This window comes from Argentina anserina, chromosome 7 (assembly GCF_933775445.1).
Source record: "Argentina anserina chromosome 7, drPotAnse1.1, whole genome shotgun sequence".
NCBI lineage: Eukaryota > Viridiplantae > Streptophyta > Magnoliopsida > Rosales > Rosaceae > Argentina > Argentina anserina.
Window position 1 is genome coordinate 11585361 of NC_065878.1, and position 23451 is coordinate 11608811.

Genomic DNA, 23451 nt, shown 5'->3' on the forward strand with positions numbered 1-23451 from the left:
TTGAAAAATGTACATATCAAAAAGTCAACTTTTAAAGTCATTCACTTAGTACGACTCTCGATACTAGTAAAAGATAAGGGTAAAATCGCTAGGAAGTGAATAAAATTCAGGTCGTTTCAGATAGTTACACAACCAAATAGTTACAATGATACTCAAATAATAAACATGATAGTTACAATGATAGTGTGTATGTAACTGTATCGATATTGAGTAATTGTCCCGTTAATTATGTTGATAACTATATGGTGTTCATATTGGTATTAAGTAACTGTGTGAGTAACTAAATGTCGATGTAAGACTTATAATGCGCAAAGTATCTAGATGAACTAGAACAACATTTCCAGTCCCAATGACCATATTTTTCATACGATGACAATACCTTTAGGAACAAAAACAATCCAGCAACACTCCCCCTCCCATTCTCACGAAAACCTTCAACACCTCCCCTCACATCATTCTAAGGCATTTCTTCAAACAGCTTGTGTGCAACTTCATTAATTTGGCCTCCACAAAGAGATTTACTTTATCAACCACGTCGATGCTCCATCCAACCCAATTATATGGAATGAATATGATACACCATTGGAGTAGGCTATTTTCAGCTGGTTTTTGCACTTCGAAGCTGATCATTGGGTGAATGCATAGGAGATCAAATTAGGGAGAGAAATTTGAGGAGAGACCTAAACAACTCCTTGACATAGAGGACATTGATGCAGAGGGTGTTGTAGTGGAGGTGCTAGAGGGTGAGGGAGGAGAGAGCGTGGGCGGCAGAGTTGATGGAGGTGGAAAGGAGGATGACATAGGGGTGCTGCTCACAAAGGTTATGGGGTTGGAGAATAATGAGACGTCGAGGTCCGCGGTAGATGTGTCGGCCATCATTGGTATTTAGTTAGAGAGAGAGAGAGAGAGAGAGAGAGAGAGAGAGATGAGTATTGATTAAAGTTTAGCAAGAGAGGGTATGAAAAAAGTCTCTTTTTATCATTTCTTTAAAAAGAAATGACAATTTTATCATGAACACCTTCTAATAAGGTTTTTTTTATCAAGTGATAAACAATTGTATCTTTGTATAACATTTTGACCTTGAAATAACCATTTTCAATAATTTATTCTTTTTTATTTTTCTCCAATATTTCACAAACAGCTGAAATACAATTAACTAACCATCATCTAACGTTTCACCAACTCATTAGTTTTTGTTCATCAGTTTTGTGTAAATCAACCATTGGTATGTCCGTCTATTAAGAAAAAAATGAACCAAAATTATTTGCTGTCTATTTAGAAAAAAAAAATCAAACAAATTATTCATTCTCACATCCAGGCACAGACCTAGTGAGGGGTTAAGGTGTGCTGCAGCCCCTCTCAAATTCTGGGGGCAAAATTTTCATATATATATATATACACATTCATTCTATGGTTGCAGCCTCTCTTAAACGGGTGTTGTTAACATGTTGCATGCATTGAAAAAAAAAACTACGAAGAAGAATGAATGAATGATGAACGACATGTAGTGCAACAGTAGCAAAGTAACTCATTTAATTAAGCCTTTGTCTCTTGCGAGATTTTCCAGTTTCCAACAATCCAACTCGGCCTTTCTTCTCTCATCCCCTATTCTCTAGAGACTGTGACTATTGTCGATATGCCATTCTCTTCTCTCAGGAGTTAGGTCCTCACTCCTCAACATCTTCAAATCTTCTCTTAGTTCTCCCAACTAGCTTATTCAATGTATTACACCTAATTTTTTTCTTCTAAGATGAAATTTCTTTGACGAAATTAGATCAAATTTGGGTATTAGGGGATTTTTTTTATTTGGTGATAGAACGTTTTGTTAGAACGTCTATAAAATACCCTGAAAAACATCATCGTTAGTATAGAATAAGCATGAATCGTTCAGTCCGGGGAATCAAAAGGGCCTCAACACTTATCATGTTATTGGGGGATTTGATTTGGATTCTAAAACTACTACTTAAAATAAATCCTAAATTACTTATATACAATTAATCAACCATTCATCACATAACCAAAACACGAATTCTACTCAAGAAACATGTATGACACGCATAGAACAACAAATAGGCAGCAAGTATTATTTCGATTCTTCTTAAGTCCATTTCAATTCCAATTCTAATTAGAGTCCGAAGCGGTTAATCTAATTGTTAAGACTTCTTAGTTATTTAGAATCAACGAAGCGTTCTATCCTAAACATATGCTAGAAAGTGTTCAACCTAACGAAGCGTTCTAGTTAAGCAACAAAGTAGCACATAAGCACATTAAGTCGAATTGGAGACATGTTACACAAGCATGGCGTCACTCATCTTGATTAAACATGAAAATTCCTAGAACTATCACAACCCTAAACAAGTATCAATAATTGAAACACGAAGCGCATATTCAATCAATGACCACTTTGGTGAATTAAATCGCAACCCTAGGAGAACCATGGCATTGGCTTCCTCAAGCATTGATTTAGATGTACAAGTTCAAGGAATAAATCAAAATAAAACCTGAAAACAATTCGGAAACCTACTGCCCCTATTCATCTAGCACGGCATACATACATATTCAATGAATTCATACAATCAAAACATAAAACCAAAGAAGTCTGAAATTATATTATATATATATGAAACCGAAAATCACATCCAATAAATCATTCAATGAATTCAAAATTTCAGAAAACCAAAAGAATAATTACAAGCCATGGATGAATCACACTTTAGAAACCTTCTAGGATTCAGCAAGAATGAATTCGATTTGGAAGAGGAGGAAGATGAGCACGGTTTTGTGGTGATGGATGAAGGTTTTTGGCTTGAATTTCCTGGATGGATTTTGGCAGAATTTCAGCTGTGTTTATGAGAGAATGGTGATGCCAAATATGAAGGGAGGCCGAGCTATATATAGAGGAAAGAGGAGAGGAGGCTGCTAGGGTTTGGGCTGATCCATGGAGGATGCACGGCTGTGATGTTGCTGCCATTATGGGATCGAATGGCTTTCCTTGTTCCTTGGATTAATTCAGCTCTTATCCCCTTGTTTATCTCATGTATAACACGGCCCAAACTCCTTATCCATGACTGATTTAAAAGGCACGGCAAGACTCCTTCTCCATTGTGGATTTGTATTCAAACCGTGAGTTTTCATCTTCAAGTGCCACACGGATTCCTTGTTCTTTTCTGATTTGTATAGCACGGCTGATCTCCTACTTCTTCTCCAATTCGTGTTTTATCTTCATCTCCTTTCTTGCACGGCTGAATCATCATTTAATTGCCTTGAATTATCTCTTAAATCCTAACCTGAAAATAAGAAAAGAAAATTAATAGTAAGAGATAATACATTTCGAAAATCATGTCCTAATCTAGATATTTGTTGTCTTAAAAAGACACATGTAATAGATGAGCTCAACTAGATTAGGAAAGTTTCTAATTTGCAAAAAGGAAACTTACTAGAATAAGTAAGTTACTAGAACAGGAAAGTTCATTTAGGAAAGTTTCGTAATAAGAGTTTGAGTTCAAGTAGGACTTTTTAAAATGGGACGTTTCCTAATCTAACAAGGATTCCTAATGCAAAAAGGACTCTCAAGATATCGTCAATGCGACTAAAACGTAGAAAGACGAAGACTCTTAATTCAAATAGGTTTCCTAGTCCTATAAGGATTCTTACTCAAACTAGGACTCTAGACCAGTTCTTCGTTTTTAACTCGTTTAAGCACAAAGACACATCCATAACCGTCCTAGACTCCTATTGTGACTCAATGACTCGATATTACAACAATAAGGGTTAAGCAAAGTACAAATGGAAGTAAAAACATATTAAGAACGTAGCACAAAGTGCTCCTATCATTTGGGTAATCAAATTCATTGATCCTAGATAATGTTAAGGTTTCCTACAGATATTAATCTGTAGTGTCCAATTGCCCAGGACAATGACTTTTTGATTGTGTTTTTGTTTGAGAGATGAATTCTTTATAATTTGGATTAGATTGCTAAGTTTATTGCAGATTAGTAGTGGGTTAGTGTTGGGATTGATAATCTTTATGTTTTTTTGTTTTGTTTTTAGGTGTTGTTTTTAATGACAGATCAAACTCAAAATCCTAAGCCACAAAAAGTATAGAGGAAAGTAAATTCATACTTTCAAAAGAATGATGTTGTTATTGATGATATTTCATGTTCGTTGAGCTTGAACCTTCTAGTTTTGTGAGTGCAGTCTTGTTAATTTGATGTTAATCACACTAAGCATGATCCGAGAAAGTGTCATTCTATCTTGTCATATTCAAATAACGACGGAGATGAGGTTTGAAGAAAATATATACTTTATGGTCTATATCAACTAAAATTAGAAAAATATCTAAAACAACAAGAACACAACTTAAGTAGAAGAGTTTTATGCATTAGGTAACCGAAGAGGAAAACTTAAGTAGAAGAGTTTTATGCATTTGGTCATGACTCATGAAATAATTGCCCGACTGTGAGAAAACCCTCAACCACAAAAATCCACAAGTTATGAACGATTAGAATTACAGACGTGATCCCATTCTCCAGCCCCAAAGTGTGTTAGAAACAACCGATATAGAGACAATTAATAACCAATGGCCACGAGCTTCCTATATCAGTGGTTTCATCGTCAACAAACTTAAAGGTTTACGGTTAACGTAAAGAAAATAAATTCACCGGTCAAACATTTGCAGTATAATATGTAATACACTTGGCGGGAAATAACTTCATTCCCAGTACATGTTATGTTGAGGAATAAACTGTATTAATGTTCTAACTTATTCTAACTCCTACAGACTAATTAATATGAAACAAATTAGCCCGTGTAAACTACTGAATTTAGACAAACATTGACTAGCCTCAGTCACATTGAGGATTTGATGCTGAATTCGGATAACAGAAGTGGGAACGGGAGAAGAATTGTTATTCCAATCACAAACTCCCTTCGGCAGGCTAGCTGATGAGGAAACAAATCACCCTCACTCCCCACATCACCGAACATCCAAGTAAGATATGATCATTTACAATCTACCTATTCAGCGTATGGACCAACATCGAACACCTGACAGTTAAATAATCTGGATGCTCGACAAATTGAAGTCCCATGAACAAGCAGCTAAGTCAAGACTTTAGTCCCTTGAAAAACCTACCACCTTTCATTCCCACTCCAGTCCCAGCAAGACTTGATGACAAGAGAGCTCTGGAATTTGGTCGCCATGTCAACTCTTTAAGAACAGAAAATAAGGATGCCAAGGCAGGAGTAATGTCACTGTCCGATATATTGTTACATGATACTACTCTAAGCTCTTGAAGCTCTTTCCAATGAAGGAGTACTGATTCCAGACCTCCTGTTGTCAACAGTGAGCATCCTTCCAAGGAAATCAGCTTCACTCTCCTATCAAAAACAAGAACAAAATGTAGAAACAATCAATGCAATGCTTTGAATCGAAGACTTAATTACTCAACCAGCCACAGATGAGAAGACCTGCCTCAAATGTAAGATGATGGATTTTCATACAGTAAACAGAAAAGATCAAAAGAAAGAAATGACAAGTTTATGTAGGGTTCATGGCTTAAAGTAAGACTCTTGTACACTAGAAGATGAAGGCCTGAAGGACAAAATGGTTAAAATGGACACATATTAGACTTCAGTCTTCAAGCAACTAAATGCCACACAGTTCCAACTTATATCCATTTAGCAAGCAGCGATGACACTATTTTAAGATATAGTACTCGTTATGGAACTTCCTAAGCATTTCAGAAAGCAATACCAAGACCATTAAATTCTTCTATATTGACGGAGGAAAAGTTATTGTGATAACTTATATATCAGAATCAAATTAAAATGTTCTTTTTCTTTCTATCAAATCATCAAACACCTTTAACCAACCCTAAACATTTTTTCATCACAAAATTCTTTTTGATATTTAGGGAAGGTTCAAATTCTGAACCAGATGAACTATCCTAAACCCGTCTGGGTAGAAGCTTTTATGTGCTGACCTCGACGATCATCAAATTTGGAGTGAGGTGTCTAAGTTTCATGTTTCCCAGTGATCATGATAAATCCTAAAACTTTCGCCCCCATTGATTCCTTTCTAAACCTAAAGTAGAATCATGCATATAACCATATTCATCTCCGGTGGATGCACAACCATCATGGATCTATATATGCTCAATGTACCAACTTTGGTACGCACTTATTTCGCTTTGACCTGTAGCGAGAAACAGCAACATATGATTATGTAACTATACCAGATTTTTTTTGGAAAGGGTGATAGTTTGGAAAATGTTCCCCCATAAAAATATAGAGTCCAACACCATTCCAACTGGATTTTATTTCCCACTTTACCAAATTCATATTCAACTACTACTTAATTACATGTAAGAGTTGGACTTGGCTCAATATAAGCTTGATTTATGCCAAGGGTGGTTCAAATATTATATGTAGACTATTCTACCACAAATTGTCTTCCAGATCGTGATGGTGGATAAATTGGCATTCTCTTGCCTTGAGATGGTCGGATAAAGACACAGGGCATGAACCTACTAAAATTGGACTAATCTGATCTAGGTACAAAGCCAGCAATATACAGCTGGCTAGTCTTAATCTAAAACTATAAGCTTCAAATGGTGGACCTAGATGAGCTTCTTTGCTCATCTTGTTTGTACCTCAAGCTGATCTGGGGAAAGGAGTAAACCTGACTTAGTTTGCACAATTGACAACACTACAAATCGTACAGAGAGAAACGATCAAGCCTATGGGTCAACAAATACAAGCATTGTTCGACAATGGAAGCCTTTCACACATGTTCTTGATAACACACTAGTCACTCATGCCTTTGATAATAACAACCATAAGCAAAGGGGTTGTACATTCACCAAGAAGAGAACAACATTCTGTACTAAAATTCTCACTCAGTAAGAGTAAGACTAAACATCTTGCCTTATTCTTATGAAGTCACATTTCTTAGTCCAGACATGAATTCGATACCAAATTTCTTATGATATAACCTATAATGCAGTGTCAGAGTGACCTCTGAAAGCCCTTAGAAACTTCAAAGTTATTATGGGTTTGATCCGATTCAAGTTAAATATGAATATTTTGAATTAATAATGAAAAACACTCATCACGACATCAAACATCAGTTCACATCATAAAACGAGTGACCAAAAAGGAGTTAAGTGGAAATTTGGAATTCTGATGTTTGGCATTTCCAGAAAGTATAGTCAAAATAGTTGTAGGTAATGATTTTCCTAGACATTGTAACAAAAACTATGTATGTTTCAAGCCTCAATATTATTGTCTAGCATTGGGGGAATTTTATGCAACATGACATCTGAGATAACCATGGCACCATCTTCTAAGCTACACTTTCCTAATCATGTTTTGTGCAAACAGCATTGGCAGAGAGAACACACAATTCAGAAAGGAAATGGTAACCAATCGCACATAAATATTTTCTAAAGTCAGACAGGGTTTAGCAGAAAATTAAGTTCGACAGATATAACTCATATATATAAGAGTGCATCTTGGAGCAGAGCACAAAAGGAGATAAAATGCATAAGTAAAAGAAAAACTCGTACCTACAAATATTTGCCAAGCCAAACACTTCATCCCCCAAACCCCAACAATCCTGCAGAACAAGCTCTTTCACACCTTCACAAACAGAGAACAACGCCCTCATCCCCTCCTTATCTCGCACCTGACACCGCAGCAAATGCAACTCCTCAATCGTCCCGCAACACCCCAAATACTCATCCGGGCCAGGGCCCGAATCAATCCCCCTACAAGACTCGAGCGTCAACGTCTTCAAGTTCCCACAAAACTGCAGCGCCGCCAACCACCCTCCATCCATCCTATGATCACTCAAAGTCAACTCCTCAAGCATCTGACAACACTGCCCAATCGCCTTCACCCCATCGTAACTCCCCTCACACCCACACAACTCGAGCTTCACCAACCTCCTACACCCCTGAGCCAAAATAGTCAGCCCAATATCCGACACCACCGCGCAGTAAAACCTCTCAACGCAACCAACCACCTTAACAATCTGCAAGTTCCGAAACCCGCTGACCCCCCTCAACACCATATCCCCGCAGCAATGCAGCTCCATCTCCTGCAGCATCTCACACTCCTCCGCCACGCGCTGCAGCCCCTCAACCCCGGCGCCGATCACTGCAATCTTCCGCAAATTTCGATACGAATTCGACATCAGTCTCAGCCCAGCATCCACCACACTAGCCTTCAGCACATCCAGTTCTTCGATGAACCCGTCCGAACTGAACAGCGAGTCCAAATGCACCGACAGCCCTTTCCTCGTGACAACAATCCCCGAGTCCCGCGGCGACCTGACGCAAGCGTGGACCATGTCGACCTCGGACAGATTCGGGAACCGGGCGAAGACCCGACCCGAGTCGAGAAACCCCCAGTCGAGAATCTTGAGGGACCTGACGAGGCGGCCGTGGAGGTAGAGCCAGCGGCGGCAGACGAGGGAGTTGGGGAGGTACTGGGTCTGGGGGATCTTGGCGAAGACGAGGAGGAGGAGCTCGTCGGACAGGAGGGCGGTGGGTTCGGGTCGGGTCGGGTTTTGGTGGAGGGTTAAGGCGCGGAAGGAGGAGGAGAGGTCGGGCTCGGAGAGAGGAGTGGTGGGAGAAGGAGAAGGAGAAGGAGGAGAGCGAGGAGGGTTAGGGTTAGGGTTGGGGTTGGGGTTGTTGAGATGCATCTTGAAGATAACATGCTTGAGGATTTGGTCTGGGAGGCTCTGAGCCCTTGGCCTCTTGAAAGCTCTAGACTTTGGGGAGTAGGAGGACATTTATGGAAACCCAATTTCCAATTTAGTGAGAGAGGGGTTAGGGTTTCAGAAAACTCCAATCTTTAAATTATCAGTGTTCTGTCTCTCTCTCTAATCTCTATGCTGTAAGAGTTAAAGCTTCCATCTTTGTTTCTCTCTCACAGGATTGTGCATTTCTGATTGTCTGGTGAGGGGTAGTGTTGTAAATTTCAGTTGGACATCCAGTGGAGCGCAACCCAGGGTAAGATTTATGTGGAGTTGGAGATGGTTGGTTGAGTTGGGAGGCTGGTGATGTGGGAGGAAGTGATTGGAGGATGTTTTGCAGGGGATTTTTGCTGTTGAGTTGGGAATGATTTCAGGGAGTGTAGGTAGTGATTTGGAGAATTTGGAGTTGGATTTTTTGGAAGATCTAAAATTTGTCTCTAGGTAAAAGGTGAAACAACTTGGAAAGATTTGGGGAAAGTACAGATCAAAAGCTCATGAAAGTACAGTGCTCAATCTATCTCAATTAGTTACCTTTTAATTATGGGTTCTGATTTTTCAGGTGGGAGATATGGATTTTCTTTCGAGTAGGATACATTAAAGATGGAACATTTGATCCCACCATGTCAATTAAAATGTTTGTAGACGTTTTACACTTTTAATTACAGTGAAAAATATCAGATAAACAACTCAATTAGTGGTGTTTACCTGGTTGCTATTAACTTCTTACCTATATGTATACCTTTTGAAAAGGCCTTGTTTGTTTTTCGTGTGAAATGGTTAATTTCATTATTTGATAGAAAAATCCAATTTCAAAACATGTATGGAAAGCAAACTGCTAAAAGTAAAGAATGTGTTTCCAACTTGATCAAGCTAGAAAGATTTAAAAAAGACCAACACAACATACTCACAAATCTATACATCAGAAACCCTATAAATAACCAAATATAGTAAAGTAACGAAAACAACATACAAATCTAACATTCTCTCAACCGACACTCGCTAGCATTGTGATCGCTATCATCGCCAGCAGTTGTGCAGTCGAGACTCGAGAGGAATACTAATTCCAATGCACAAGTAATTGATGACCAGTTCATCCCAATATAATGCACATATCCTATATAAAATTTTAATTCAGTGACTATCGATCTCAAAACATAACCAGACCATCCACCATTGAAAAACCAACCATAAACAGGCTTTGTTTGTTTGAGCAGTCAAGACTGAGTTTGTGAAAAAATAGTATGCCATTACATTATCTGGAGATTAACGTTGAAGACTTGGCTTTTTGGGGTTGGGTTTTCCAAGAGTCCATTCCCTCTCATATTTAGGCAGGTCATAGTTATTACCATCTTGGGTAGTTCATCAATCAAATTGTTGCGGTGATCGATCGATAGTCCCTCTTGGTTTACTTTCTACTCAATGTCCATCTACTAATCTGTGAGGTATAGTATCAATTTTTACTTATCGCATATATGCAAAATTTATTCTCTTGTCTAATCTGGTTGTCTTTCTCAAAACACAGTGGACAAATAGAATGCATGGTGCTTTGTAGGTCTGTATATTTGAGACATATTCAGGACATAACAGCTGCAGATACACCAGTAGTCAGCAAATGAATTTTAGACTACGAACATGGTTAGTGACTAGCCGGTTTGAACTAACACTAGCCACTTCAATTTCTGGTAGTAATCTAATGGTGCTTCTAATTAGGTTCATGGAACCAACATATAGCAAATGGACATTATCAAATTAAGGAGTGAGAGAGATTAAGTCAAGGGAAAGGCTATTACCCATTTTCACTGAAAGCTATGCCGGGCTCCTTTGATTTCGTTGGAATAAACTATACTCGTAATATATATGATATGAAGATGTTCCACCTAGTCAAGCTACAGAACGAAATCATCTATAACATTGGTGTTTTTGCAATAGTACATGAAAGCATGAAAGTATGAAACAAGTGGACTTTCATACTTCCTTGCCAGTTGTCTCTATTGCTGATCATATTGTGTTAGGACGTGCATGGATTTTTTTCTTGCCCTGTTTATTATGCAAATGGAATCTTAATTAGGGGTGGGCACGGGACGGGATGGGACGGGACGGGGCTCATCTAACGTTACATCCCACTCTTTTGAATCGGGACGGGAGGAGGGTTTTTAAGAATGCATCCCACTCGGGATTAATCCCGGTTGGGACGGGACGGAACGGGACAAATCCCACCTTATGAAGTTAAATAAAAACCTATATTTTACTTTTTCATTAACAAAGTAACATTCAATAATGAAATTTTAACAAAAAAAATACATATTATGTTCAAAATATTATAATTTACCATTACTATTTGAGTTGATATAATTTTAGAGTTATTAAGAACATAAATTAGTTTGATTTTGATACAAATATATAAGAATTTTTAAGTTTTCATTAAAGGTGGGACGAGACAGGACAAAGCGAGATATAAATTATTCGTCTCACGTCCCGTCCGACTATTATGAAACGGGACGGGACGAACTTTTTAGACCTCCGTCCCATCTCTATGAATTTCGGGACGAGATCGGGATTTTTGTTTTTTATGCTCACCCTAATCTTAATTGCTCTTGCGCAACTCCATCTGCTTGACATTAACTATAACATATTAGAAGCTAACGTAATGGCCATAAACTAGCAGCTAATCGCCTTTTCAATATCATGGTCAACCGGGGAAATTATTACGATTGATGACACTTAAATTACCCTAAACTCTAAACTAAGAGTCCAGTTGACGAGGCTCCCCGTGCCTCCTTCTATAACTAGAACAAAGAAGGCACATGAAGTGCAGAAACCGGCACTGCGGCTCAAGGTCGGCCACATAGTCATACACTCGACCAGAACTAACTTGGCGGTTTTTGAAAATGCAAATGAAGAAGAAAACCAAATTAAAAAGCATATAGAATAAGCCCAGTAACTGAGCCCATGCCAAAGCAACCTTGTATGGCTTCAGACAGCCCACTATTTTTGCTAATCTCTACTAGCAATATAGCATTTCATTTGGGCAACGAAATGAAGAAGATCACTTCCTAGTTCCTTGAGATCACTTTCTCAGAATTGCAACTCATGTGCAACACGATTGCCATCTTATACATTCCGTCAAAAAAAAAATGCGGTAAATTATTCAGTAAACAAAATGTATGGTAAATTAACTTGCCACGGAAAACTTTTAATGCAGGGGTTGAACTAGGAATGTATGTTTAAGAAGGGTTAAAACCCGCATCATATATAGTTTATACATACACTTATTAAATGACATAAATTACCCATATAATACATGAGTATCATAAGATGAATTCGAGTTAATTTGTCTATGTTGCTCTAATCCATGCTATGCGCAATCTGATATATTGTTGTTGATAATTAATTTTGGTTGCAGCTATTGCTACCCTACCAACATTTTTGTTCACCCCACATAAATTTCAATTACTGAAAGACTATATTACCTAAATGCAAAATGACTATTAAATAAAAAATTATTTTTAAATATATAATCAATTAATTATAGGTATATAAAAAATACTTAATTTGTCATGAAATATTAATCTTTTCCACCAAATCTAAAAATATTTCTCTCTTATTGATTGAAAATTTTCATTTTTTATGTTCGATATTCATATGAAAATTGTTATTCAAATCATAAATCATAACTGTTAACTTAATTTACCTGGTGAACATCACAAATAAAAATTCTAACACTAAAATCAATCTTTTTTTCATTGTTCAAAGTTTATAATCTACGATTTTTTTTCCACAACTTAAAGTTGTTAATCTATGAATTTTTGAAATTATATTAGATAAACACTTAATTTTTTTCTAGAAAAAATAAATAAAAAATAAATATAATTAAGAAAAAAATATATAAATCAAATTATGATTCTATTTAAAAACTGTATCATTCATTTTATATTGGTGTAAATGAATTGAAAGAATGTCTCTAAAAATTATCTTTTATAATTTGATATATCACCTAAGAACAGTTTTGGAAAAAGAAATATACGAAATAAGTAAATTTAATGTTAAATTTAAAATATGAGATGAAATAAATAAAAATGGTGAACAAAGTTAATAATTGGGCGGCAATAGCCCAACCTTGATTTTGCTGAAAACTAATAAAAAGTCTCGTACGTTTGTGAACTTATAATCAATCATTGAAATATGGATCTATCAATCTCATGGGGTCATAAACAGTAAATTTCAAACCAGTTAATTTATGAGCCCTCCTTTGTCAAACCCTAATCCGTACTTAAACAGCGACCTGGTGACACACAAGATACAAGTTGCGAGGTCAAATCGTGGCGGGGCTGAGGTGGTGGGACTTCATTTTAACCCTTAGAGCCTCTAACCTTTCTCTTCTCTCTGTCCTGGACAATTAAAACAGGCAACTGCAGTAGCAGCAGACCATTTTGCCTAACTAACAAAGGACTCTACTGTCATACTATCGAGTGAGCTGTGCCGTTGGTCGACTTGATACTATCCATTGGAATAGGATTCCTCGCTCTCTATCTCCTCCCTCTCGTATTCTAGCTACGTCACTTTACTCACTTGCCATTCAACTCCAAGGGTATCAGTTTCCCAAATTGGCAGGCTGGTCAGCTGGTGTTCTTGTTTATCGGGTTTCCATTATAACTATCTTATTTTTCTTGGTTGAGAAACTACGTGCATTGCTTTCCAACCACAATTCAGTTTGATATGTATCTCACTATCATCGTCATCTCTTTCTCGATCTCCTTCTCCACACCACACATATGCACTGCAATAAAAACCCTTCGATCCCTCCTTTTTCGACTTCATTATATTTATTGAAGATAATGTGTTCCATAATATGACTATGTAATGAGGTTCAGTGTAATATTGAACTGGCGATTGGACAATTATGAATCGAAGTTTGTTCATCAACATGACAACTAGGGGACAACTAGGGGCGGATCCAGCCAGGCTTGGCTGGGATGAAGCTCATTTAAGATTTCAGCCCAGAAAAAAAAAACCAACCCTCTATTTAAAAAGAATGAATTAAACTAATCGATTGCATATGGTCTCTCTGCTCTCATCTACACTTCTACCGTTATACTGTAGAACCCACATGTTTAACTCTTCTCTAGTTCTCCTCTAAAGTTCTTTTAAAATTGAATCATGTCCTGATTAGAATCATTAGATATTGATTATGGAATGATTAGATTCTGAAATTTGGTGGGTATATGGGTTTGTTAACTTTGTTGGTTAAACAGATCTTATTGGAAATTTAGAATATGATTACATGAAATTGGGTGTTAATGTGTTAGTCTTGTTACTGTCTTACTGAATGACTGAATAGATTATGATTAGAGATTGAGTATTCTATTTACATATTTGGGTTTGTTAAAATTGTGGGGAATTAGTGTTGCTATATGAGTTTGATAGTTAAACTATTGATTTGTAATGATTGGAAATTTGGAATCTGAAATTTGGTGGTATGTTAGAGAATGACCGAATGAGAGATTGAGTATTTGCCTATTTAAGTTAGATAGTTAGTTAAAAACTTAAGATTATAGGGAATTAGGGAATGGTATGAATATTTAGGTTTAATTGACTTTTAATTATATGAACTTCATACACTCCATAGTGTAAACCTGAAATTAGCTCAGGTGATATTTTTGTCCTGGATCCGCCACTGATGACGACATTTTAGAGCTTCTTTATCCCTAATATATGAATGATGCCAAATTTCTTGCTCCTTTACGACGACCCCTATTGTGATATATATATCTAGTGAACCCGGCATTTTCTGGCTCTCTTTCTCTCTCTTTTTTCTTGACTTTGCTTATCAGCTGATGTACTTAATTATTCAATCTACAATATTACTTAGTTTTTTCTCATGAAAAATATAGTAAAATCTCGTTAAAATTAATACCCGATTAATTAATAATCTCTCTAAAATAATATTTTTTATTAGTTCCGACTTAGAGCTAATATGCTAAATTAATAATTCGCTAAATTTGTAATATAATATAAACTTGAGAATTCATATAAACCCCATCGAATATATAAATTAATAATGACATAATTTATATAATAAATTTTACATTTTTGAGAATTTCATTAAAAAATATTATTGATTTAATTATTATCAAATAAAAATAATATAATACATTGAACAACATAATATTTTAAATAGCGGTATCCGTGTTAAATCAAATACTATGGTGTATGATCGAAGTAAAACTTTTTTTCTCAAAAAAGTGAAAGAAAATATTTATTATAGCTTCATAAATTAATAAGTTATTAATTAGTCGATAAATTAATATATTATTAATTTATCAATATATTAATATCTCGTTAAAATAATAAATTTTGTTAGTCCCGAACCTATTAATTTATTAAAAAATTACTGTACAAATTTACTGCAAAATTGAGTGATGTCATAATAGTTCTAGGGTATTTGTTTCTTAAAAAAAAGGTTCTAGTGTATTAAAATCTACCAAGTTCAAATTTCGGGCCGAATCTACCTTTAAAATAAGGTGCGTAAGACCGGATGTCACTGTACTTTATCGTCTGTTCATCTTCTCTTCCCACCATCCATATCTTTGGTCTTTAGTCATATCGGATTTACCTGGAAAAGCAGTCACTCTCATATCTTATAAGTAACTATGGTAGAAAGTACATATACATACACACCACATTGACCACATTACACATACATTTATATACAACAAGGAGAGCAAGAGCCGAGAAAAATCTTATAAACAGTAACATAAATAGTGTTTGTCACTTAATCCCAGTAAAAGTGTGATTTTTTTGTCCAGAAATTCCCCCTCCTTTTTATTATCAATTCTTGCTACCCACGTAGTTTTCTCTCGACAAGATCCTATTTAGTTAATATCTCCATTTATGACATAAAGTCTATGCAACACATCTACTTTCCATACTATTATTAGCCAGCAGCTGGGACATGATTAATAGCAAGGACCAGGCCAACCCCTAGCTATCTCATGTTTCCCGTTATATCTTTTCTCAATCACAAGCATATGTAGAAATAAAATTACAAGTTTACAACAAATAATTGGAAGGAGAAGGCAAAAAAAAAAAACAGTATATTATCCTCTTCTCTCAAACACTCGAAACCAACACGACTCTCGTGTTGTTTTCTTTGTCTCTCTGAAAATGAGCCAGTGTGTTCCAAGCTGGGATCTTGATAGTCCGCAACCGCCTAGGCTCTCTCTTCGTTCTCACTCCAACTCCACCGCTCCTGATGTTCCCACGTACCTCTCTCTCTCTCTCTCTCTCTCTCTCTCTCTCTCTCTCTGCGCGTGAAACAACTGATAATTAATACTTGTATGCAGGTTCGACTATGAAGTCGCAGAGCTGACATGGGAAAATGGCCATGTTGCCATGCACGGCTTAGGTCTGCCTCGCTTGCCTTCCAAATCTTCATCCTGGGACAAGCCACGCGCTACCGGTACTCTGGAGTCCGTAGTCAACCAAGCCACCTGTATTTTGCCTCTTTCTGAAAATACCATCACCTCTGCTACTGGCGGTGGTGCTAAAGAATTAGTGACCTGGTTGGATCATCAACATAGTGTTGCTACTTCCAATGTTCCCTCCAACACCATGACCATGGACGGGTTGGTCCCTTGCAGGATCAACCAACCTGATGAACCAAAAAGTAGCCATATAATAGACTCTGTAGTTTCCGTGCCAGGAGTGCCAGACAGTTCTGGCACGGCCATCCTCAACGGGTGCTCCACTCGAGTGGGGTCGTGCAGTGTTGCCGCTGTCCATGACGAGGACACTCGTCGCCTGAGAAAACACTCAACGGGCGCTGCACGTGTACCGGCTACACCCGAGTGGAGCAGCAGATCTCCAAGTGTGAGCGGTAGTGCCACGTTTGGGATAGACAGTCAGCACGTTACACTTGAAACTAAGGGAAGTGACCGTGACTCAGCTTGTCACAGTAGACTACAGGCAAGCTCCCAGGCTTTACTCCTTAAATTAATGCGCAAGATATTGATTCGCTATCTTTCTCTCTTCTTTTTTTTTGCTAGATCGTATATATTAATAATTTGTTCATGTTTTCGTTCTTGAAGAGAGAGGCAAGCGATGAGGAGGATAGAAAGAAGCGAAGTACGGGAAAATCCTCAGTTTCTACAAAAAGGAGGAGGGCTGCTGCTATACATAATCAATCTGAACGTGTATGCTAAACTCTCACCAGTTTTTTTTTTGGTCTAGTTTTACGTAGCGGATTCACACACGCATATATATATAATTTATTCATATATACATATATACATTTGTCAATATATGTATATATTATTACTTATTTACAGAAATAATGATGAACTGCCCAACGATAGGGACCTATTTGACTCGAGAGTTTGGATTCAAACGATGGTGGAAGGGTTCGTTGCTCATTATTAATTATTTTTTTTATGTAGAAAAGGAGAGATAAGATCAACCAGAGGATGAAGACGCTGCAGAAGCTGGTCCCAAATTCCAGTAAGGTATGATGTTCCACTTGATCGGGTTTGTGTAAAATCTGCATGGTTTTAATATAGTCGAATAAGCATCAAATTAATGAGACGAAATTTTTTCTATTGATTTCATTTATATTCGGTCACTCATATAAATGCCATCGTTGGAAACAAACTAATATGCCAAATTGCCAATAGCACTTGGCATGGTTTATCATGTACGTATATCAGTGCATGTCAAAAGCTGATTTAGCTGAGATGGTGTACAGTCTGATTCTTAAGCAGCCATGGCTGCCAAGGTCTTAATTTGAGTGGTCCAAAACTTAAATGTATTTAAATGGCTGTGTGTTTTTAGTGAACTCAATGGTTCTAGTCCACATATCCAGTCCACAAACAAGGTGCAATTTGACAGAAGGGTTGTTCATTATGGGGACAACTATCTACCTGCTCCTACATAACCTCTTCTAGCTGGTAGGGCATAATTGGCTTAACCTCTAGAATGAATAGTTGTAACTTGTCAAGCTACGATATGCATGGATGCTGATAGTGATCATAAGTTGTATGGCTAGCGGATTTTATGGAGCTCTCGTCTAATATAGGGTCATTTTTGTTTTAATTTGAATTACTGCAGACGGATAAAGCTTCAATGCTGGATGAAGTGATTGAATACTTGAAACAGTTGCAAGCTCAAGTCCATATGATAAGCAGAATGACCATGCCAGCCATGATGTTGCCGATGGCTATGCAGCAACAACTTCAAATGTCTATGATGGCCCCAAGAAATATGAGCATGGGGATTGGGATGGGAATGGGAATGGACATGAACAACATCGGCCTCGCCAACATAGCGGGAGTCCCTCCGCCGGTTCTTCACCCAACCGCATTCATGCCCATGGCTTCATGGGATGGCCCTGCCAGTGGCGCTGAGAGGTTCCAGGCCGCTTCCACAAGTGTGATGCCCGACCCCTTGCCAGCATTTCTTACATGCCAATCGCAGGTGAGGTTTAATATTTGTGCATGGATCGTAGAACTTCGATCATTTGCCGTCAGAAGTATAAGAACATTCTTTTGACAAATGGTCGAGTGTATTAAATTTTTTATACTAACATGGCACAAATTTGTGCAGCCAATGACTATGGATGCTTACAGCATGATGGCGGCCATGTATCAACAATTCCATCAGCAACCAGGAACATTTGGTTCTAAGAGCTAATAATAAAATTTAATCGATGCTAGCTAATTAGCTCGATATCGACATTTGAATATATGTAAAGACCTGAAGTGGTTATATCTTTTAGCTTAGTGTAATCTAAATATTTTATTTTCTTCGGAACATATACTGAATAGATACTTTACTACAAGCTAGGAATGACTCGTTCAACAAGTAACGCCCAAGTTCTCCCTGTTGAGAAATAACGTACGAGTCGAACAGTTGAATAGATATATATGCACTGACATGCTCCTTTATTTACAGGACCGGAAAACATAATCGCAGCGAGCATTTCTCACCTCCCTTGTTCACTTTGATTTTTGCATTGTAGGCGTGCAAAAGAAAAGAGGAATTTTTAGCACACACTTTTTTTTAGCCTTCTCCAAGGTAGGATAACGTCATAATAGGCCAGAAGACACATATCATATACCAACGTAAGTTATGGACAAACGTCAAACCAATGACATACACTTTCATTATAGAATAAGTGCAAAAACCTAAGGCTACCGACCACAAATTAAGCATTCCATTAATTGTTAGCACACATTAATGTATTGATATATCAAATTATTTGTTGTCGTCTATGGTACAAGCTGGGATGTATATCATACCATAATTTACAAGTAACTGAATAATTTACCAAATTGAAAATAATTTAATTGAACTAAATTATGACATGCATTACAAAAAATATCACATTCATTTGCACATAGTTTATATAGATTTTTAGACTATCTTTCTACATTTAAACACTTCATACAATTATGAAATAGTGGCATGCAATGGGATAGGGGTTAAAGTTGTCTACTACTATACCTAAGGGAACCTGAGAAAGATAATGACAGCAAAAGTCTGAGCAGTGAGTACTAGGGGTGTACACAGTGCGGTGCAGGTTGGGGTAAAACCATATCCAATCCATTTTAAATGATTTGGCGATTTTGCAAACTATATCTAGTATCTGGTTTAGTCAAACCGTTTATTTGGGTAAATCACATTTATGATGCGGTTTTGGATAAATAACTAGTTTTCATATATCAAATTGAAATAAATAAAGTCATCAAGTCTCCAAATAATATTATAAACCAAAATATTAATCAAGTTTTGAAGGCACAAATCTTTGAATAATACTACATAATAATGTCTCTTAAGTCTGGAAATATACTATAATATAGAAAGTAAAGAAAGAAAGGAAAATGAAGTGCTAGAAAGAGATGGAATTTAGTCAATTTAGAATTGATCTTGGCAATCTTGCGACTTAGAGTCTTAGAGATAATGTTTTGTTACTATTAGGGTATTGGTATATTATTATATCACCATGTTATTATTAAATAATAATAAAAATAAATAATCATTTATTTTAATCCAGTGTGGTTCTGTTTTTATCCGGTTTAGAAAATGTCTAATCCTAATTCAGTCAATTTAAGTGATTTGACATTTTCACGATCATAATCTAATCCGTATAAAGCAGTACGGTTCGTTATCCGAATTAAACCGGTGTGATACCGCATTTCTGGTAAAAATTGCACACCCTAACGAGTACCATCGGTACAAGCATGGTAACGAGTTTGATCAAGCAGCATTCCACCAATTACAAAATTCTTGCAAGCTACTGTCCTATACTGGATCTATTAATCGTAAATTAAGTGTCGTTTGGTACCGTTTTATTGCTGCTGGGTCTTTGTTTTTCCATTATTTCTTGTCCTAATCACTCGAGTGACCTCACTGACCTGATTCGTCGACAGATTGTACAATCTAAAGCTGAAATGTATCCTGATTTTGACAGTGAATAAGCAGATAGGGCCGGCTTCTAACATGCAGTGTTTGCTTAAAGATGAACATATAAATGATTGGGTGCTTGTTTGTCAACTACGGATCGGGATCAATTTATAGCTCACCTCCGATATTCGTAAAAAAAAAAAAAGGGTACGTTCCATCCATGATCATGATTTCATGGTAGAGTACGTTAATGATTTTGGCCAGCTGATCATCATTCTGTAGTTGAAAACTATGCCAGCTTAAAAAATTCAATTTTTGTTTTTCCAATTTTCTGCTATAGGCTCATTTTGATGGTAATCGATCACCAGTTGCGACAGAACCTAGCTAGCTTCAATGTCCAGGTATTAAAGCTAGGGGCCCTAAAGCTAATCGCCCACTTACACTCGGAATATAGTTTTTGTTTTCTAAATAAAAGAATAATCGATTGGGAACTTTTTTTTCCAATTTTTTTTAAATCAAAGGTCATTTCTTTCACTTAAGATGAAATACAACAAGTTTGAGACGAAATCCAAGAGTAAGGATCAATTTATTAGACAAATTATAATCAGTTGTGAGTACTTGAAGTGTTTGGTGAATATTAGTATAAAAGTGTGGTAATAATATAATAGACAAATTATAATCTTTCATTCACTTAAGATGAAATACAACAAGTTTGAGACGAAATCCAAGAGTAAGGATCAATCCACTAGACAAATTATAATCAGTTGTGAGTACTTGAAGTGTTTGGTGAATATTGGTATAAAAGTGTGGTGAGTTTAGAAAAATATGGTAATAATATAATAGACAAATTATAATCTTTCCCCTAGAATCAGAAGCTCAAATTCGTAGTTTTTAGAATTTGACTCAATGTGTGTGAAATTTTTATATAATCACCTATAATTTCTATTTTTCAAACATCTCAGTCAAATTATTTGAAAATTTAACCCTATAATCTAGTAAAAACTCGAGACCAAACTCACTCTAAGTAGCTGAAAACAACAAGAATATGAAAAGAAAACAAGACTAGACAAAGATCTAGTTTCTTGGACGCAGAACTTGGATTATCTTACTAAAAAGGGGAATAACTAGGACTAGTATACATATCTGATAATAATGTACGTAGCTTCTACAGAAGTAAGCGAAATGCTAGATAGACTGAGGCTTTGATATGTAAAGCTCGCTGCAATATACTGTAGGGCGATTCAAAATTGATCACTAAGAAGACATAATATATATACTAGTGGTAAAGTAAGTGCTTAGTCGCTGTTGGATTGACACTGCATGCATGGTTTGAATTTCATTTCATATTCACTTAAAAACTATCAGTACGTATATCTAAAGAAATTACAAATTATTATTCGGTGCATGTAGTGTACGCAATACTCACAAGTACCCATTGACGCGGTGCTCAGCTATTACCCATCAAGTCGACCTTGTTCAAACATATTATGATATACGGTCCAATCTAATTTCAAATCTGTTTACGTAATAATTCTTAAAGACTAAGCCTAGGAGGTAAGTGGCAACAAAGCTCGTACTGTACAAGCATTAATATGCATCATGCATGGTACGTACGAATAATTAAGCATATGTCCACACGTAAAATAGTGTCAAGAATTTCCATGTAAATCTGTAATCGACAAGAGACTATACATGAATACAACGTTAATGCATGGGGACCCTAATAGACAATCTTGCAAATTTGCAATTAGTAGAATCCAACATTATGAATGGGGCTCTTGGTGTGTGTGTGTGTGTGAGTGCTGGCCACGTACATTCCTGATATTTCTTAAGAATTTAAGGTAGAAGAAGTTGGGAAATCCTTGGAGAAGAAAGAAAACGCTTGGACAATGAAATCACCACATACTTTTAAAGCTGAAATCTAAGTTTGTTTGGCTCCAAGGAGTTGTCACAATTTCAATCAAGGGTCGAATCAGCTTCACTTCATATCATATATGCATCATTTTCTCAACAATACGCGGATCGATTGACTTTTTCTTTTTGGTATTTGGAGCTGGAAACCAGCTAGTACTGAACATCTCTGGGTGACTGGGCCGGTGCTGCATGTACGTACTGCTTGGAAAGGAGCATATATGTAGATAGACACAAAACACAGTAATATGATCGGTTCGTAGTTTTCATCTTCTGTATGTAACTTTGCAAATCAAAGAGATCGATACTCATCAAGCTCGTAAAAGTTAGTAGACCAAGTTGTTTTGAGTCCTTCAGGTAAAAGTGTAAAACTAAGGACTGAAAAATCGAAATTATCGCTGATATTTCATTTTTTCTCGCCTAAAAATATATCATTCATATACCAGTTTAATATTGTCCGATATTTTCAAAACAATTTCCGAAAATATCGCAATATAAACACGTTCAGCGCGCGCCATAACTACATTCCGCCACGTGTCACCACCACAAATTAAAATTCAAACATGCTTTAGAGGGGAATCGAACCCCTATCATGTGGTTAGACACCCAATGACCTTACTATCACAACCAAATCATGTTATTATTCTTCTATGCAATTATTATGATATATACCATCTTACAAATAAAATTTGATAAATTTTCTAATCCCAACTAATTTTACTAGTTTCTTTTTTCCTTCCTTATTATTCAACTACAATTTAGTGGTTAGCTAATTTTTAATTTCTTTCATTTGTTAACTTTACTATACTATAAATACATAAAAAGATGTAATGCATTGTTGCACCACTACTATTTCATTTGTTCTTCTTAAGATTTTTCTTCCACTTACCTACGGTCATCAATGGTCTAAATAGCGGTTATCGGCATCGTATCGGTTTTGTAAAATAAGGATGTAACGGGGATATATCGAGATATATCGGATTTATCATTTTTGTTAATTTTTAATTTAAATTTAATATATTTATAAACATATACTTCAAAATAATCAAAATATACCAACTAATATTAACTACTAAGTACTAATTGAACAAAAATAGGTGCACAAAAGATAGATTGAGATATTGATTATGCATTCATGCATTACAAACTTTCTCATCATCAGAATCAAAGTCAAACTCATCTTCTCCATTATCTTCATCCTCATTTTCTGAGATAAAATCATCTTCATAAATCACCTTCTGCCTATTTGCGTTGAAATTTCTCAAAATGACATTGTCTCCTTAAAAAAATCACCGAAAAAAAAGTAACAAGAAAAAAAGTCAACGAAAAAAAATCATCGAAAAAAAGTCTCCGAAAAAAAAATCCACCAAAAAAAAGTCAAA

At 36.4% G+C, this 23451-nt stretch overlaps 2 protein-coding genes across 2 annotated transcripts; one reads left to right on the forward strand and one right to left on the reverse strand.

The window, feature by feature from the left end:
- Window positions 1-4680: 4680 nt before the first annotated feature.
- On the reverse strand, window positions 4681-8890 carry LOC126802049 (F-box protein At5g51370-like). Its single transcript, XM_050529578.1, has 2 exons — window positions 7569-8890; window positions 4681-5379 (listed from the first exon to the last, which is right to left on the reverse strand). Exons 1-2 carry the CDS (start codon window positions 8795-8797, stop codon window positions 5106-5108), a joined length of 1503 nt encoding a protein of 500 aa, XP_050385535.1. The 5' UTR covers window positions 8798-8890; the 3' UTR covers window positions 4681-5105.
- Window positions 8891-15897: 7007 nt separating this feature from the next.
- On the forward strand, window positions 15898-18561 carry LOC126802797 (transcription factor UNE10). The gene is made up of 6 exons (XM_050530506.1): window positions 15898-16023; window positions 16105-16726; window positions 16849-16953; window positions 17197-17262; window positions 17864-18229; window positions 18359-18561. The coding sequence occupies exons 1-6, from the start codon at window positions 15926-15928 to the stop codon at window positions 18443-18445; spliced, it is 1344 nt and encodes a 447-aa protein (XP_050386463.1). The 5' UTR covers window positions 15898-15925; the 3' UTR covers window positions 18446-18561.
- The last annotated feature ends 4890 nt before the right edge of the window (window positions 18562-23451 follow it).

Coding starts and splice junctions, on each gene's coding strand:
- LOC126802049 (XM_050529578.1), bottom strand. CDS start 8,797: ATGTCCTCCTACTCCCCAAAGTCTAGAGCTTTCAAGAGGCCAAGGGCT. Junction 5,380..7,568: donor GGCTTGGCAAATATTTGTAG/GTACGAGTTTTT, acceptor TGTTTTTGATAG/GAGAGTGAAGCTGATTTCCT.
- LOC126802797 (XM_050530506.1), top strand. CDS start 15,926: ATGAGCCAGTGTGTTCCAAGCTGGGATCTTGATAGTCCGCAACCGCCT. Junction 17,263..17,863: donor TGGTCCCAAATTCCAGTAAG/GTATGATGTTCC, acceptor GAATTACTGCAG/ACGGATAAAGCTTCAATGCT. Junction 18,230..18,358: donor TTCTTACATGCCAATCGCAG/GTGAGGTTTAAT, acceptor AAATTTGTGCAG/CCAATGACTATGGATGCTTA.